Here is a 14298-nt window from a genome sequence, read left to right as displayed (position 1 = left end):
TTGATGGTTACTGTTCACTTACGAACCCTGAACACCTATTTGTGGTTGTCATGTTTGAAAAGCAGTGTAGATTATTTCACTTTATCTTTAATGACAGATGAAGAGCAACATCAATTATATTATAAGCAACCATCAATATTTATTATATGATATACACTACCATTAACATTTTTTTTTAATGTTTTTGTAAAAAAGCATTTTATGCTCACCAAGGCTGAACTGATTTGATCAAAATACAAAAACAGTAATAACTGAATTTTCAGTAGCCACCCAGTCAAATGATCCTTCAGAAATCATTCTAATGTGCTGATCTGGGGCTCAAGAAACATTTCTTATAAGTTGTGCTGCTCATTTTTGTTGTGGAACCCATGAAACAATTTATTTTTATGATCCTTTCATGAATAGAAAAAAAAACAGCATTTATATAGCACAAATCTGTTGTAACATAAATGTATTTACTGTCACTTTTGATCCGTTTAATGCATCCTTGCTAAATAAAAAATATTAATATCTTTAAAAAAAATCTTACTGATCACAAACGGTTGGACGGTAGCCTAGTCGTGTATGTTCGTACCCTCTGGGCCACGGATGAATTATTTTTCTTTTCTTTTTGTTAATCAAAAACCAAAACAGCTTTGCATACATATCATTCTTGAGAAGTGGGACAAAACAGGGTGCAAAATTGAAAAAATAAAACCTTGTACTCAGACAAATGAAAATACATTTATGTATCTTATATGTACTAAGCTACTGAGCTATGCTTTGATACAACCTTCCAACTTTTCTCTTTTTTAACGGAAGATCCTGCGCTATTGGTAAGGAAACATTTAAAGCACATGTGAAGAGAATTTGTTAGAGATATTAGGCATCAATTTTACACACGACAAACTACTAACACTGTTTATATCCTACTTTAGAATAACGCTTCCCTGTGAGACACAACGAGTCGAGTTTCTCAGTTGTCGTTATTATGCGTCGATGTAGTCACTTTTCTTTTAAAATCTTGAAGTGTGCTAACAATTGTATTTTATTTTCCTATACGCTTAGTTTGCGTTTTATTTTCCAATACGTTAACTGTTACTCTTCTGTTTAACATTGGACTTTTTATATGTAATGTTGGATAATTTAGTTAAGTGAATTGAATGTTGTTGTTTGTTGTCCGTGTGTTAGAGCAGGACAGATCCTTCAGATCTATATCAGTGTAGCTGGAAGAAAGTGCATTCATTGTGGTTCTCACTTTAATCCTTTCTATTTTCCTCAAACATTCAAAGAATGAGGAACACGTTTATCACAGAAGGTCCATTTGTTTTGGATATAGACCAAACCAGTCTTAATTGAAGGTTATTGATTTCTTTTTTCTTTTTTCACAATTTTGCCACCAGTTGAGCTCAAAGGGCTTTTACAAGGCTCTTGAGTGCTACCAAGTAATAATCATAATCATAAATGCCTCATTTAAAAAAAAAAAAAAGAGTTTGCTGAAGTCCTCCACCCATGGTTGTGTGTCCATGAAGGGCTGTAACACTTGTGATACTTACTTTTCTTTTACTTTACTTACATTTCACTGCTGGTCATATATTCCCTATATAACCATGTATGTGACAAATAAAAATCTTGAATCTTGATACGCTGACTGCATGTTGATTTCCTCTTTTCCTGATGACATTCCAGTGCTCTGCCCATTTTCCCAGGCTCTGCTGGCCTTTAGTTATTTATTCTCAAACAACATCATTTTTATTGATATGCTGTCCATAATTTTACAAGCGACAAATCAAAACAAGGTTCTCACGCTCTCTGCTCAAAACATTATTTTCGTCCTTTCTGTAAGAACACGATGAGAAGCTGTCTCATTTATAAGCAGGCGTACCTATGTTTTTGCAAAATACATACATTTGTTTGGCTTGATTTATTAAATGATTTATTACTGCTAATATGCTTATACTTGATTTATGTGGTAGATCCTGGGATGTGAATATATTTACTTCCCTGCTGCGATATTGGCATTGCGAGCCATTAGTAACCAACTAATTTGCATGTGGAGCTGCATGTCACAGGGTGTCCTTGTGCTTGTTTAACTACTCGGCTCCTGCAGGATACTGACACGGACAGACACTGTATGGAGGAACTGTGAAAGGTCGCTCCCTTTATTTGTCAGTTCAGCCCTGTCTCCAGGTCTCTACCATTTTTACAAACAGCAAGACTTGCTTTATTTGTGTAACACTCTCATTATATATGTTAGTGTCATCTCTGAAAAGCAAATGACCTGTTCTTGGTTGGGTGAGCTTCTATTATTATCGGTGAGCAACATTTGTATGTTACTCGGTAAGCGGTTGTATGTGGTTCTACAGGTTTCTGTAATTTGCATTTGTGTTGACATTTATTATATTTTGTTGACTTAATGCATCCAGAGCCATTTGTTTGTTTTTTTATTCCTTAGAAGCAGGGCTTGACTCTTGAGGATGGTGCAGAACATGGAGATCAACGTATCCGTCCTGACTGAGTCTGAGCAAGAATTCATACTAGAGGTCCTTCGGCGAGATGAGGAGCTGAGGCGCTTGGAGGAGCTGCGCGTGAAGTGAGTGTCACTATAAATTAATAAAATAAAAATGTTAATTAAAAAAATTTAAATTTAAAAAAATTAAACATTAATTAAATTTAGCTTTATTTATGCAAACTTTACAACTGCTACCTGTTGTGGCATCGTTTTTTTTAAAGTGTTCATTACACATCACATTAAACTTTTTATTTTTAATACACTACCGTTCATAAGTTTGGGGTCAGTAAGAACCCTGAAAACATGTATCATGGTTTCTACAATAAAATATAAATATTAAGCAGAAACCATTTACAACAAATGTTTCTTGAGCATCAAATCGTATATTAGTATGATTTCTGAAGGATCATGTGACACTGAAGACTGGAGTAATGACTGCTGAAGATTCAGCTTCACAGGAATAAATTACATTTTAAAGTATATTAAAATGTATTAAAACATTTATTTTAAATTGTAATAAATAATATTTCACAATACTACTGTTTTAACTGTATTTTTGATTAGATAAATGCAGCCTTGGTTAGCATAGCATTCTTTCAAAAACCTTTAAAAATCTTACTGACCCTATACTTTTTAATTTTATGTTTGTTTAATGTCTATTTCTACAAAATGAAATCACACCAATCAGGGCTTAAGGCCTGTTCACACCAAGAACTATAATTATGAAGAAAGCTACATTATAAGGATCACTATATTAGCATCCACACCAACAGACGATAATGTTCTGTTTATTGTAAGTATGATATGCAGTTTTGTCATCTGCCGCTTTAAATGCTTGAGCTCTTTAAAGTCTGATGGATTCTGATTGGCCATCAGTGTTTTGTTTTTTTTATTGTGATGTGTGTGTCATTCTTCTCTGTCATTATCGTTATAGCCTTGGTGTGGACTTCCCCATTCTCACAAAATTAGAATGATTATTAAAACTTTAAAGTTATCATTATAGTTATCATCCTTTGTGTGAACAGGCCTTTAGACTCGATTTCGAACTTAGAAAGGATGTTTATCAGGCAAAAACATTTTTGTACTCTTAGGAAGCTGAAAGCTGAGTTGCTGGAAATCAAAAGAAAGGGTGCGAAACGTGGCAGTGGGAAATACAGTGAGCGCAGCTGTGGCCGCTGCCAAGAGCCTATGGGCCTTCTGACCCGCAGCGGTAGCCAGTGCAGAGTATGCAAACATCAGGTTTGCAGAAAATGTCAATCTATTCGACCCAACGGATCTTGGATGTGCACCGTGTGTGCCAAAGAGATGTGAGTGTGTACCCCATGCCTCCCAGCACCCCTCTCTTTGGCCTCAGTCCATTTAGAAACCCTATTATTAAGAGGCACATTAGACTGGAAAATGAGGCCCTTGCTTAATGGAAAAGGTTAATGTTCAACAGAAACTTCAGTTTTTTTTTTTCTTTCAGAGATCTGAAGATGTGCACTGGAGACTGGTTCAATGACGAGAGGGTTAACCGCTATTCTACAGCTCCTGGACACAACTTGGTCCGAGTTTTCCTCAGGAAAAGGCCTCTGAGTGAGTGCAGGAAGCAGATGCCAGACAGTCTGATAGAGCAGTGTGAACTTGAACTTTCTGTTTTTATAAAGGGTGGAAAGTAGATTTTTTTGTGTGTGTGTGTGCTTTCACCAAGAGGAAAGGACATAGGAATAATTCTCCTGTTTACTTTAGATTTAAATGGCTGGCAGTGTTTTAAGATTAATCATTATACACCACTTACTTCCCCTTTTTAAAAATTACATCTCTCTGTTCTAGGTAAAAAGCATGAGACAACTGGGGAAATGCTATTAAACAGAGCTGAGTTGAATTCCAGTCAAACTGTTCCTGTGCCCAAGCCAAAACTGAAGGACATTGCACTAGCAAATAAGAGGTGTGTCTTAATCATCACTTATTATATAGTCTCATGTTTCTACTGAGCAAATAATGTAATGTTCTTTATCATTTAATTATTTACAATTTCATTTAAAATATTTACTTTTTTCCAACCATCTCTTTAATAATTCTGTTATATCATTTTATTCTATTAAAGATCACTCAGACCAGTTCTTTGTTAAAGAGATAGTTTAAATGTATTAATCCTTGTATCATCCATTGTAACCTGTATGCTGTTATTTTTTTCTGCAAACCACACACACACACAGACTCACACACAGTCTCTCACACAGTCTCTCTCACACACACACTATGAGAGACACAAAAGCAAATGCATTTGATAATAATGTCTAACCTGTTTGTTTGAGATCTTATCATTGTTGTGTTCCACAGGAAAAAAAAGAAAGCATGTAGGTGTGTAATGATGTTAGGATGAGTAAATAAAAGTAAATTTTATATTTTTGAGTGTACTATTTCTCCAGCCATGCAGTGCCAGTATAGTTGTGGTGTTTTAATGTTATTTATTAGGATGACATCTTTGTCCAGCACTCTATACTTCATCCCGTCTCATTTTTTCAGCTCACCTCTTGAGACTTATGAGGGACTTGATGTGCGAGAGCAACAGCATAGTGACACAGACTCAATAGAAAAAGCCAGTCTGGGCAGCAGCCTTGCTGAGACCGAATCATCCCACAGTACCCCCCTAATGCAAAGGTAAAATCTGTGTATGAGACACAGAAATCCATGTCTAATGATGTAGTAGTGTGATGCAATCCTCTGATTTGCACCTAGAAAAGAGGAACCGACAGCCAAGACTAGTCCAGCAGGCTCTGCAGTGTCCATCTTGATGGTCCCCGCTAACAGTGAAAGCCCATCTACCAATGAGACAGCAAGTGTTTATTCATAGTTCACCCTGTTTAGCCATATAATTTCTCTGTCCTAGTTCTGTTCATGTGTCACCTATTGTCTTGCTTTTTCCACCATCATCCCTCCAAATTAAGGCCTCATTAATTCATCACATGAATGCGTGCTCTGACTCATTGCGTGATGTGGATAGGCTTTTCAAGAAAAGTGTTAGAAGAGTGCACAAACTATCAGGTGACATTATATTATGATGAGTATACACTATTCAAAAGTCTGGGATCAGCAAGTTCAAATGTGACAGTTCAGTCATTTATAATGTATCAAAAGATTTCTATCTCAAACAAATGCTGCTCTTTCTATTTATCAAATAATCCTGAGAAAATGTATCACGGTTTTCCACAAAATATTAAGCAGCACAACTGCATCACAGGAATAAATTACATTTTAAAATAGATTAAAACTATTTTGAATTGTAATATTTCACAAAATTACAGTTTTTACTATATTTTTGATCAAAGTTTTTTTTTTTTTTAGTTGGATTAAGTTGTATGTTAACATACTCTTATCCAGCTCTAATTTTTTTTTTATTCTTTTTTTTTTTTATTATGCTTCCATTTACAACAAACAAACAAGGTACATAAACACATCACATAATCTAACAACACGTGAACAGCCTTAGGTTGAGCATAACCAGTGACAGACAAGATCACAATAAACCAATAATAGAAAAGAAAAGAAAAGAAAAGAAATAAATAAATAGAACAAATAAAACAAACCAAATGTGGTTTTTTACATTAGTTTATACATGCCCCAAAAACGAAATCAATTTGAGAGCTTTCTTGTTTTTAACCAATTCTAAAGACTTGCACAAAATTTTAAACTCATTCATCCACTAGTTAAAGTTGGGTTTAGATTTAAACCATCTTCATTTATGAATGAAAAACTTTCCAAGACAAAGCAATAAATTATATATTTGATCAAAGTAATGCAGCCTTGGTCAATATAAGATCATTTTTTTTCAAAAACAATACATAATCTTACCGACCCCAAACTTTTGAACGGTAGTGTACATACATTTATTATTATTATTATTATTATTATTATTATTATTTTACTCTGGGTTTTAAAGATGCAAACACTGTTTTGTCATAGATATTAAACCAGCCTCCACACTTGATTTGCGTAAAGATGGAACAGAAAATGTTGCACCCTCTATGGGAGATAGAAGCCAGTCAGTTCCTGGCCTTAATGCTGTGAGTTAATTTCAAACAAATTCAAACAATTTTAAACAAGTTTGCACTGTATTATTCTTAATGTCTGACTTGTTTCATAAGGATGATGATGAGGAGGAAGATATTGATAACTTGGTGAATATACACAGGCAGAAATTCGGTGATAGCTCGGGAAGTCTGGGAGGGTACTCAAGGGTAACCCACCTTAATATTATTAATTAGAATAAAATTAAATATTATTAAAATGAAGTAATATTGAAATGGTTGAATTGTAAATAACTTTTTACTAATATTTAAACAGTATTTAAATATATATTTTTTTTGTTTAAATGTATTTTATTCACAAACTAAATAAAAATTAAATATTAGACACTTGAATATGCTGGGCAGCTGTTTTTTTTTTTCTGTTTTTTTTCCACAGGCCACTCTTGGTAGTACAATGAGTGTGTACAGTGAAGCAGGAGACTACGATCGTGTGAAAGTGAGTGGAGATATTTTCTTCTCTCTCAGCTATGATGAGGCGAGCCAGAGCCTGTCTATTGTGGTCCGTGAGTGTAAAGGACTGGCTTATGCTGATGCAGCAAAAAAGAAGTGCAACCCGTAAGTGGGCCTCCACACAGCATATGCTAAGTGATTTCCATGTGGTTTCTTGAGAGGGTCTCAGTTCTTTACTGTCTTCCAAGAATAATAATTTTTCACCAGTGAACCATACCACTGGGTTTCCCCGGTACAGAGAGAAAATCACTGCTAAACTCTCCCGATTGGTTGATTCCTTTCCACAGATATGTCAAAGCTTACCTCCTCCCAGACAAGAGCAAGAAGAAAACCTCAGTCAAACATAACATTAACCCCAGTTTTAAGGAAACCCTGAAGGTATAGTTTCAATTCCTTTAAGATCGTATTTAAAAATAGTAGCATTTTCAATAAATTGATTCTCAGCAAAATCAAACTCCCCAAAATAACTAATTTTTCATGGTTTGGAACAACAAATACTATCAGACACTGATACCATTGAGCAATAATAGCAACACTGTTATATAGCACTGTGCTTTTATGTCAGGTAATTAAAACCCTGCACACTAACTTCAGGTTTCGAATGGGCTTGGTATTGACAGAGAAGATAAGTACACTGTTATCACCGAGTCACAGTCAGATAAATATTAGTTCATATTCTTGCCCCATTTTAATCTAGAGCAAACAGCATGCGTGGTTCATACAAACAGACTAAACAACTGGCCAAAGCTCCTACATGGTAACCTCTTACTTGAATATATTTCATATTGACAACCTGTCTTGTGCTTGTTTGTTTTAGTATTCCATCAGCCGCACCCAGCTAATGACTCGAACACTACAACTCTCAGTTTGGCACTACGACCGTTTTGGCCACAATGCATTTCTGGGAGAGGTGGAGGTACCAATGGATAGCCATGACATTGACACTGCACATCAAGAGTGCATGGCTCTTAGAGGAAAGGTATATACTTGTTTTGATGCCACATAAATATGCCACTGTACTCAAGTTGTTGTTTTGTTTAGTAGTACCGTTACATATTTTTTCCGTTTGTCTTCATAGGCAGCTGCCCAGCCAGCATCTCCATTCGATCAGTACAAAGGCGAGTTGGTGATTTCACTGAAGTGTGTCACAGCATACAAGACACATCCAGAGGACTCTAATGGAAAAGGTGAGGGAAAACACAGTTAACATATCTATAAAATGTCTTTAACTAGTGTTACATAGTAAATTATGCCTCTATTCTCTACGGAAGGAAAAAATACCATACCCGCGGATGGTACTGAGCTGCACGTGTTGATCAAAGAGGCCAAAAACTTGACAGCCATGAAAACTGGAGGCACATGCGATTCCTTTGTGAAAGGGTTTGCAAACATCTGTTTCATTACATCTGTTTTGTTTTGAAAGGCCCTTGTTTGTTTATTTCTACTATTAACTCTATTCTTCAGGTATCTGCTGCCATCAAAGAGCAAGTCTTCCTCAAAGAAGAAGACTCCGGTAGTGAAGAAGACAAAGAACCCAAACTACAACCACACATTTGTGTACAACGACCTGAGTCTGGAGAAGCTGAAGGATGTATGTCTGGAGCTCACTGTCTGGGACAGAGAGTCCCTGTCCAGCAATGACTTCCTGGGAGGAGTTCGCCTCAGCTTGGGAGGAGGTAAGAGCATCTGCTGCTACATATTCCTTTGAGTTGAAATCAATTCAGAAGCCTTTATCATTGATTTAATTACTGGATTCACTGACTGCAGACACCGAATTCAGAAGTATCACTGTAACACCATTCAGGTGTATTTTTTTCAGTCAAGCTTTATTGATATGATTAATGTTAATACAACTGGAGCTGATAAGATCTTTTTAATGTCTCCTATGTTCTCCAAGGCTGCAATTATTTGATAAAAAATACAGTAAAAACAGTAATATTGAGAAATGATTATACAATTTAAAATAAGTTTTTTTAGTTTGATATATTTTAAAATGCAATTTATTTCTCTGATGACAAAGCTGAATTATTCAAAGCCATCCAGTATTCAATGATCCTTCAGAAATCATTTACATTTATAATGTGATGCTCAAGAAACATTTCTTATTATCAATGTTAAAAACAATTGTGCTGCTCAATATTTTTTGTGGAAACCATGATACATTTTTTCAGCATTCTTTGATATATAATATAATATAAAATATATATATATGTATATGTGTATATGTATATATATGTATATGTATATGTGTATATGTATATATATGTATATGTATATGTGTATATATATATATATATATATATATATAGAGAGAGAGAGAGCGCGAGAGAGAATATTCAAGTCATTTTAAACTGATGTTTGCACAGTGACTATCAAGGAGGGAAAGGAAAAGTGGATGGCAGACTCCACAGGGGAGGAGATCTTGCTGTGGAAGAAGATGATGCAGTACCCCGACTCTTGGGCAGAGGGCACTCTTCCACTGCGATCGTCCATGGGAAACGGCAAGTAAAGATGCTGCACAATACCCCCCTCCCACCCCCCAAGCCACAGGGGGTTACACATTCCATATTTGTGTGTTGCTGTTACAGCTGTGCAATATGAGAACATTAATGCATCACAGTAATATTTTAAAGTCTTTTTAGGTTAATGCGTCTTTTATATATTTTTAAACATTTAAGGCAGTTCACAAATAATGATGTGGAAATGTGCAGTGTGTATATGTTAATGATATTTATTTCCTTGAAATGTTGCAGCTGAATGGATGTTTTCAAATACAACATCATTTGAATCCTGTTCTTAAAAATGAATGTTTGGAGACTGTAAATGTTTTAATTTGAATAACACTTTGGTTTTAAATGTGCACTTAATGTACGGCCCAAAATGTGCATGTTTAAACACAATGTATTTTAATGTCATAATGCTGATTTACTCCATTGTGAGCACCTTCTTTTTAGGAGCTACACAAAAATACCAGCATTTAATAAATATTACATCTTTTTAAGAATCCACATTGTGTGCTGTGCACTCAATTATAGATAGTTAAAATTATTTTTCTTAGGAATATGTATATCTTGTGCAACCCCACCTGGCAGTTTTCCACTTGCAGATTAAAACCTGTTCCAGACTAAATCACATTTCCAGCTGTGATTCTCTGTGAATAATATCTGCAGTATGTCGTTTTAAATGATTGTTTGTCTAGGAAACAGGCTCTTGAGGTGCCTGTCGCTATAAAGAAAACTCCCACCCACAACATCAGATCTGGAGTTGATCAGACCGAGGTCAGTCACAGAAGTCCCTGTTCATCGCCAGTCTCTCTAGCTCCTCCTCTGTGAGGAGATACTCCTCTACGTATGAGTAGAGCTCATCAGAGGTGGTGGAGTTAACAAAGCGCTCCTGATCCACACCATACTTGTCCAGCAGCACCATGGTGAAATACGCTGTAGATATATGCAGTGCCTGTCTGTTACATACAAACAAAAAACACATGCAAACAATAATTTACCACTTTTAGATTGGAAACACACATGCATAGTGGAGAGAATCAACAAAACATTTTCCTTCAGTATAGAGTCCCTGTTGTTGCAAGACCTTATGAAAGTGTTTTGTCCAAGATATTTTAATGTGGCTTTTATCAAAATAAGACCTGGTCTTGAATAGAAAATAGACTGGTCAATATGTCTCTCCTGGAACTTAAAGTCAGCATTAAATTTGGTTTTCATCCCATGATATTTGATATACAATGAGAAAGCTTAGACTTGATTTTATCAATTGAGAACCTGCAGGACATTAAAAAAGTAAATATGGTTAATTTCATTTTGACTGAGTATTTGTTTGTAATATTGCCGTTGTCATCTGCCAGTATGACTTCCATGTAAGTCCTTAAATACAACAGTTAAATATACAGTATGTATCATGTAAACACTACTGTAGATACTCAGTAAGTTACCTAAGTCCCTCTATGACTTCAGGCTCTAGTTGTTGTTCTTTGATGCGGCCCACTGCACGAGGTGGAGTTCCTAAAAGCTTGATCACCGTCACATGTCGCAGATCCAGATTTGGATCACACCAATCAGCTTTCTGTGTTGGAACATTCCCACAGTCATATAGGTATGCTTCGTAATGAGATTGTAACTGTCCTTTCTTAAGATTATTTTTGCTTTAATCAAGGAAGTATGTATATTACCTGTAGCATAATATTCTGAAGCCTGTACTTCTGGTTAGCGTTATCTGGAGTGGACACAACAAGAAGCCTTCTCTTTTCATAAAACTGGTCAAGCAGAGCACCAGCAGACCTGACATCTGTTTTTATGTCCATTACTAAAAGATAAAGCAAACGTTTCACACAACAATTTGAGAAAAAATATTTGAATGTATGTGTTTCAATTAAAAATACACATAACCTCAAGCACATACTCACATACACACTGAGCTGCTTCATCGGACCAGTTGCGGTTGAGCTGACAAACGCGAGTTGCAAAACCTGTCCTTTCGAAGACAGGATCACAATGGTATTCACATACATCCCCATAATTATTGCCATCAGATGAGCACATCAGATAGCCATGCATAGGCGGCTTTAGCTTTGGACATCGCCTCACTGAGGGGAAAAAACCTTTCAGTTTAAGACATATATATACCACTGTATCGTACAACGAAAGTGCAGCTGACTGGATCTAGAGAAGGGAGTTAAAACCTTAAGTCATATTTTAATAATATTAGTTATAGTTAAAGGGATAGTTCACCCAAAAATGAAAATGCTGTAATCATTTACTCATGGCTTTATTTTTCTGTGGAATGCAAAAGAAGATATTTAGAAAAATGTCTCATGTAATGAAAGTCAGTGAGGTTCAATATTTGTGTTCCACACAAGTCCTAAAAGTCTGAAACAACATAAAAGTGAGTAAATGATGACACCGTTTTCATTTTGGAGTAGACTATCCCTTTAACACTTCGAAGCAGAAGCAAATCAAAATATTATACTGGCTTTACCTTCAACATGCACTGTAAATTTGCATGTGGCTGTGTTGCGAGCCTGGTCAGAGACTTTATATCGAATTATATGTATTCCTTCAGGAAAGTCGGATCCAGACTCCGGTCCATTTCGCAAGACCCTGATAAAGGATGACAAAAATGCAGTTTACAAGTTGCCTCTTTGACACCGAGGAAGTTGGATGGCTTTCATAAAAATGTGATGTACATACTGTAGTGCTCTGTCAGCGGTATCTTTAGGACGCTCCCATGAAACCATGGCAGTTACTTTTCCTGGTTCTGCTACCTTCACTCTGGACAAAGGACATTTCAGCTTGGGGGGGGGGTCATGATCTGAAACAATGTAATTTTTATTAATTGTTACAACGTCTTCTCTCTGGCCTAAATAATGATATTATAGCATCTGCAATCTATCAATGAATGCCTACATTTCCAAATGTACCTGCACACTTTGGTTCTGTGCCACTCCATGTTCCCTCTTCTTGGCACATCCGGTAGCGATCTCCCTCAATCTGGTAGCCTTCATAGCAATTGTAGTCACACCTGGAGTCTACCACAAAACCACGGGTGCAACTGTACATACCGTGGTCAATCAGAGGCAGAACATGGCAACGTATCTCTGAGATTCAGACATAATATAAACACATGGTTCAACTAAGGATAGATTGCCAAGTAGATTGCCAAGCAGCTGCCTAATACATGTTTCTGAATCAAAGAGCTAGTTTCTCTGACACAATTATGACACCTTTTAAGTATACTTACTTCGACAGACAGCGGATCCAGACCAGAGGCGGTTGGGCATGCACTGCACAGATAATCGGCCCAGCCGTTTATATCCTCGATCACAGGAGAGCAAACAACGAGTTCCCCGGTGGTGCCCGCCTCGAGGAGAAGAACAGGACACTTCCCCATTGGACAACTTAAGTACATGGCACCACTGCGGATCTGACGGCAAAAATGGAAAAATGTTTTTGAAGTAACTGTAGCATCTCGCAATTAGTCATATTGTATAATTCGTGAGTGTATTTTTACGTTTGTAGTCCAACTAAGGGGTGTAATAAGTCTCGTCCTCATGCACAACTTCATTGGTGTCATGGTAAGAAGACGCTGAGCCTAAAAGAGCAAACATAAAACCTGAAGCTTTGATCTCAAAAAAGTATTCTAAAAGTAATCTTCCAAAAGACCGAGTCAAAATATTGGCCGGCACATCATAGCAACAAATCAGCTGCATCATTAGTATCCTGTGGCCTCAGCAGTAGAGAAAAAGATTAGTGGTCGACCGATATGGGTTTTTGGACAGCCGACGCCGATATCTTGGAAAGCAGGGTGGCCGACATAAAGCCGATATAATTGTATTTATTTTAATGTATATTTAAGAAATTTAAAATCATTTGAAAATAGATTAAAAATAATTGTGTAAAATAAACATACTTATACTTTAGAAGACAAAGCACTTTTCACAAATAAATAAATATTAATAATAAAAATCTAATTAAAAAGGAAGTAAACACTAACACTGTAACGGAAGCATATAGGTAGCTAAATTCAATTTAAAATGCAATATTCAAAATGGCAACGCAATATTCAAAATGGCATTGTATTTCTGTATTTAAATTTACATTTTCCATTACCCATACGTGCAAAGTTTGGTGCAAAAGTAAAATGAAAATTAAATTATATAATTTACATTTGCCATTTCCAACAGTAGTCTTAATATGTAAATTGCATGCAAATTTGAATGCTTTATAAGTTGCGAAATTAAAATGAAAATGTATAACACAAATTGATTTGATATGTGTAACATGTCCAAGCAGAAATGGTAGCATAATGATAATTTAAATGCTATTTGTCCTAAATGCATTTAGACTAACAGTTAGAACACTTAGGATTGCATTTTCATCATGACGCCGTGGGATATTTGTAGCAAAATTCAATTTGAAAATGCATTCCGAGCTGACCACGCCCACCCTCCGTCAATCATTGCTTCAAGGCAGGGATTGGCGGAAGCGTGTTACGTTTGGATCGTTTGAAACATGGCGGCTGGAGATCTGATAAGATCGTTGAATTCACTGGCAGATGAAGTGGAGCGTGAACAGAGAAATATATGAAGCGTATTCCATGCTAAAATCAAACGTTTGAATGACCGACCGTCTAACCGAACGTCTTGAGCTTTGAGCGTCTTACACTGCGGGTGACCCTCGTGACGTCAGCGTCTTGAAATTAGCTGGTGTTTAAACATTTAAGGAGCCAAGCTGCTGTGTAAAGACTATAAATGGACATTACAAGCATTACAATAAT

The 14298-nt window shown here is 36.2% G+C and overlaps 1 protein-coding gene and 1 pseudogene across 3 annotated transcripts; one reads left to right on the top strand and one right to left on the bottom strand.

Annotated features, from left to right (window-relative positions):
- Positions 1 to 796: 796 nt before the first annotated feature.
- Positions 797 to 10108, top strand: LOC107673823 (synaptotagmin-like protein 4). 3 transcript variants are annotated; one of them, XM_016467636.1, is made up of 18 exons: positions 797 to 815; positions 2435 to 2572; positions 3583 to 3798; positions 3957 to 4066; positions 4304 to 4418; positions 5000 to 5134; positions 5213 to 5309; positions 5422 to 5518; positions 6449 to 6537; positions 6619 to 6711; positions 6938 to 7116; positions 7299 to 7389; positions 7829 to 7990; positions 8090 to 8198; positions 8283 to 8391; positions 8476 to 8687; positions 9378 to 9512; positions 9765 to 10108. In XM_016467636.1, the coding sequence occupies exons 2-18, from the start codon at positions 2457 to 2459 to the stop codon at positions 9809 to 9811; spliced, it is 2112 nt and encodes a 703-aa protein (XP_016323122.1). In that variant the 5' UTR covers positions 797 to 815; positions 2435 to 2456; the 3' UTR covers positions 9812 to 10108. The 3 variants fall into 3 exon arrangements, with proteins under 3 accessions (XP_016323122.1, XP_016323113.1, XP_016323130.1); XM_016467627.1 differs by having other exon boundaries at positions 6437 to 6537; XM_016467644.1 differs by lacking the exon at positions 9765 to 10108 and having other exon boundaries at positions 6437 to 6537; positions 9378 to 9760.
- LOC107673838 (sushi repeat-containing protein SRPX2-like) overlaps positions 9754 to 14298 on the bottom strand; it is a 7205-nt pseudogene continuing 2660 nt past the window's right edge.

The sequence above is a fragment of the Sinocyclocheilus anshuiensis genome, unplaced genomic scaffold (genome assembly GCF_001515605.1).
Source record: "Sinocyclocheilus anshuiensis isolate Anshui unplaced genomic scaffold, SAMN03320099.WGS_v1.1 scaffold1351, whole genome shotgun sequence".
In the NCBI taxonomy this organism is placed as follows: Eukaryota; Metazoa; Chordata; class Actinopteri; order Cypriniformes; family Cyprinidae; genus Sinocyclocheilus; species Sinocyclocheilus anshuiensis.
Note: the sequence above shows the minus strand (reverse complement) of the source record. Positions and strands in the feature narration are given on the sequence as shown.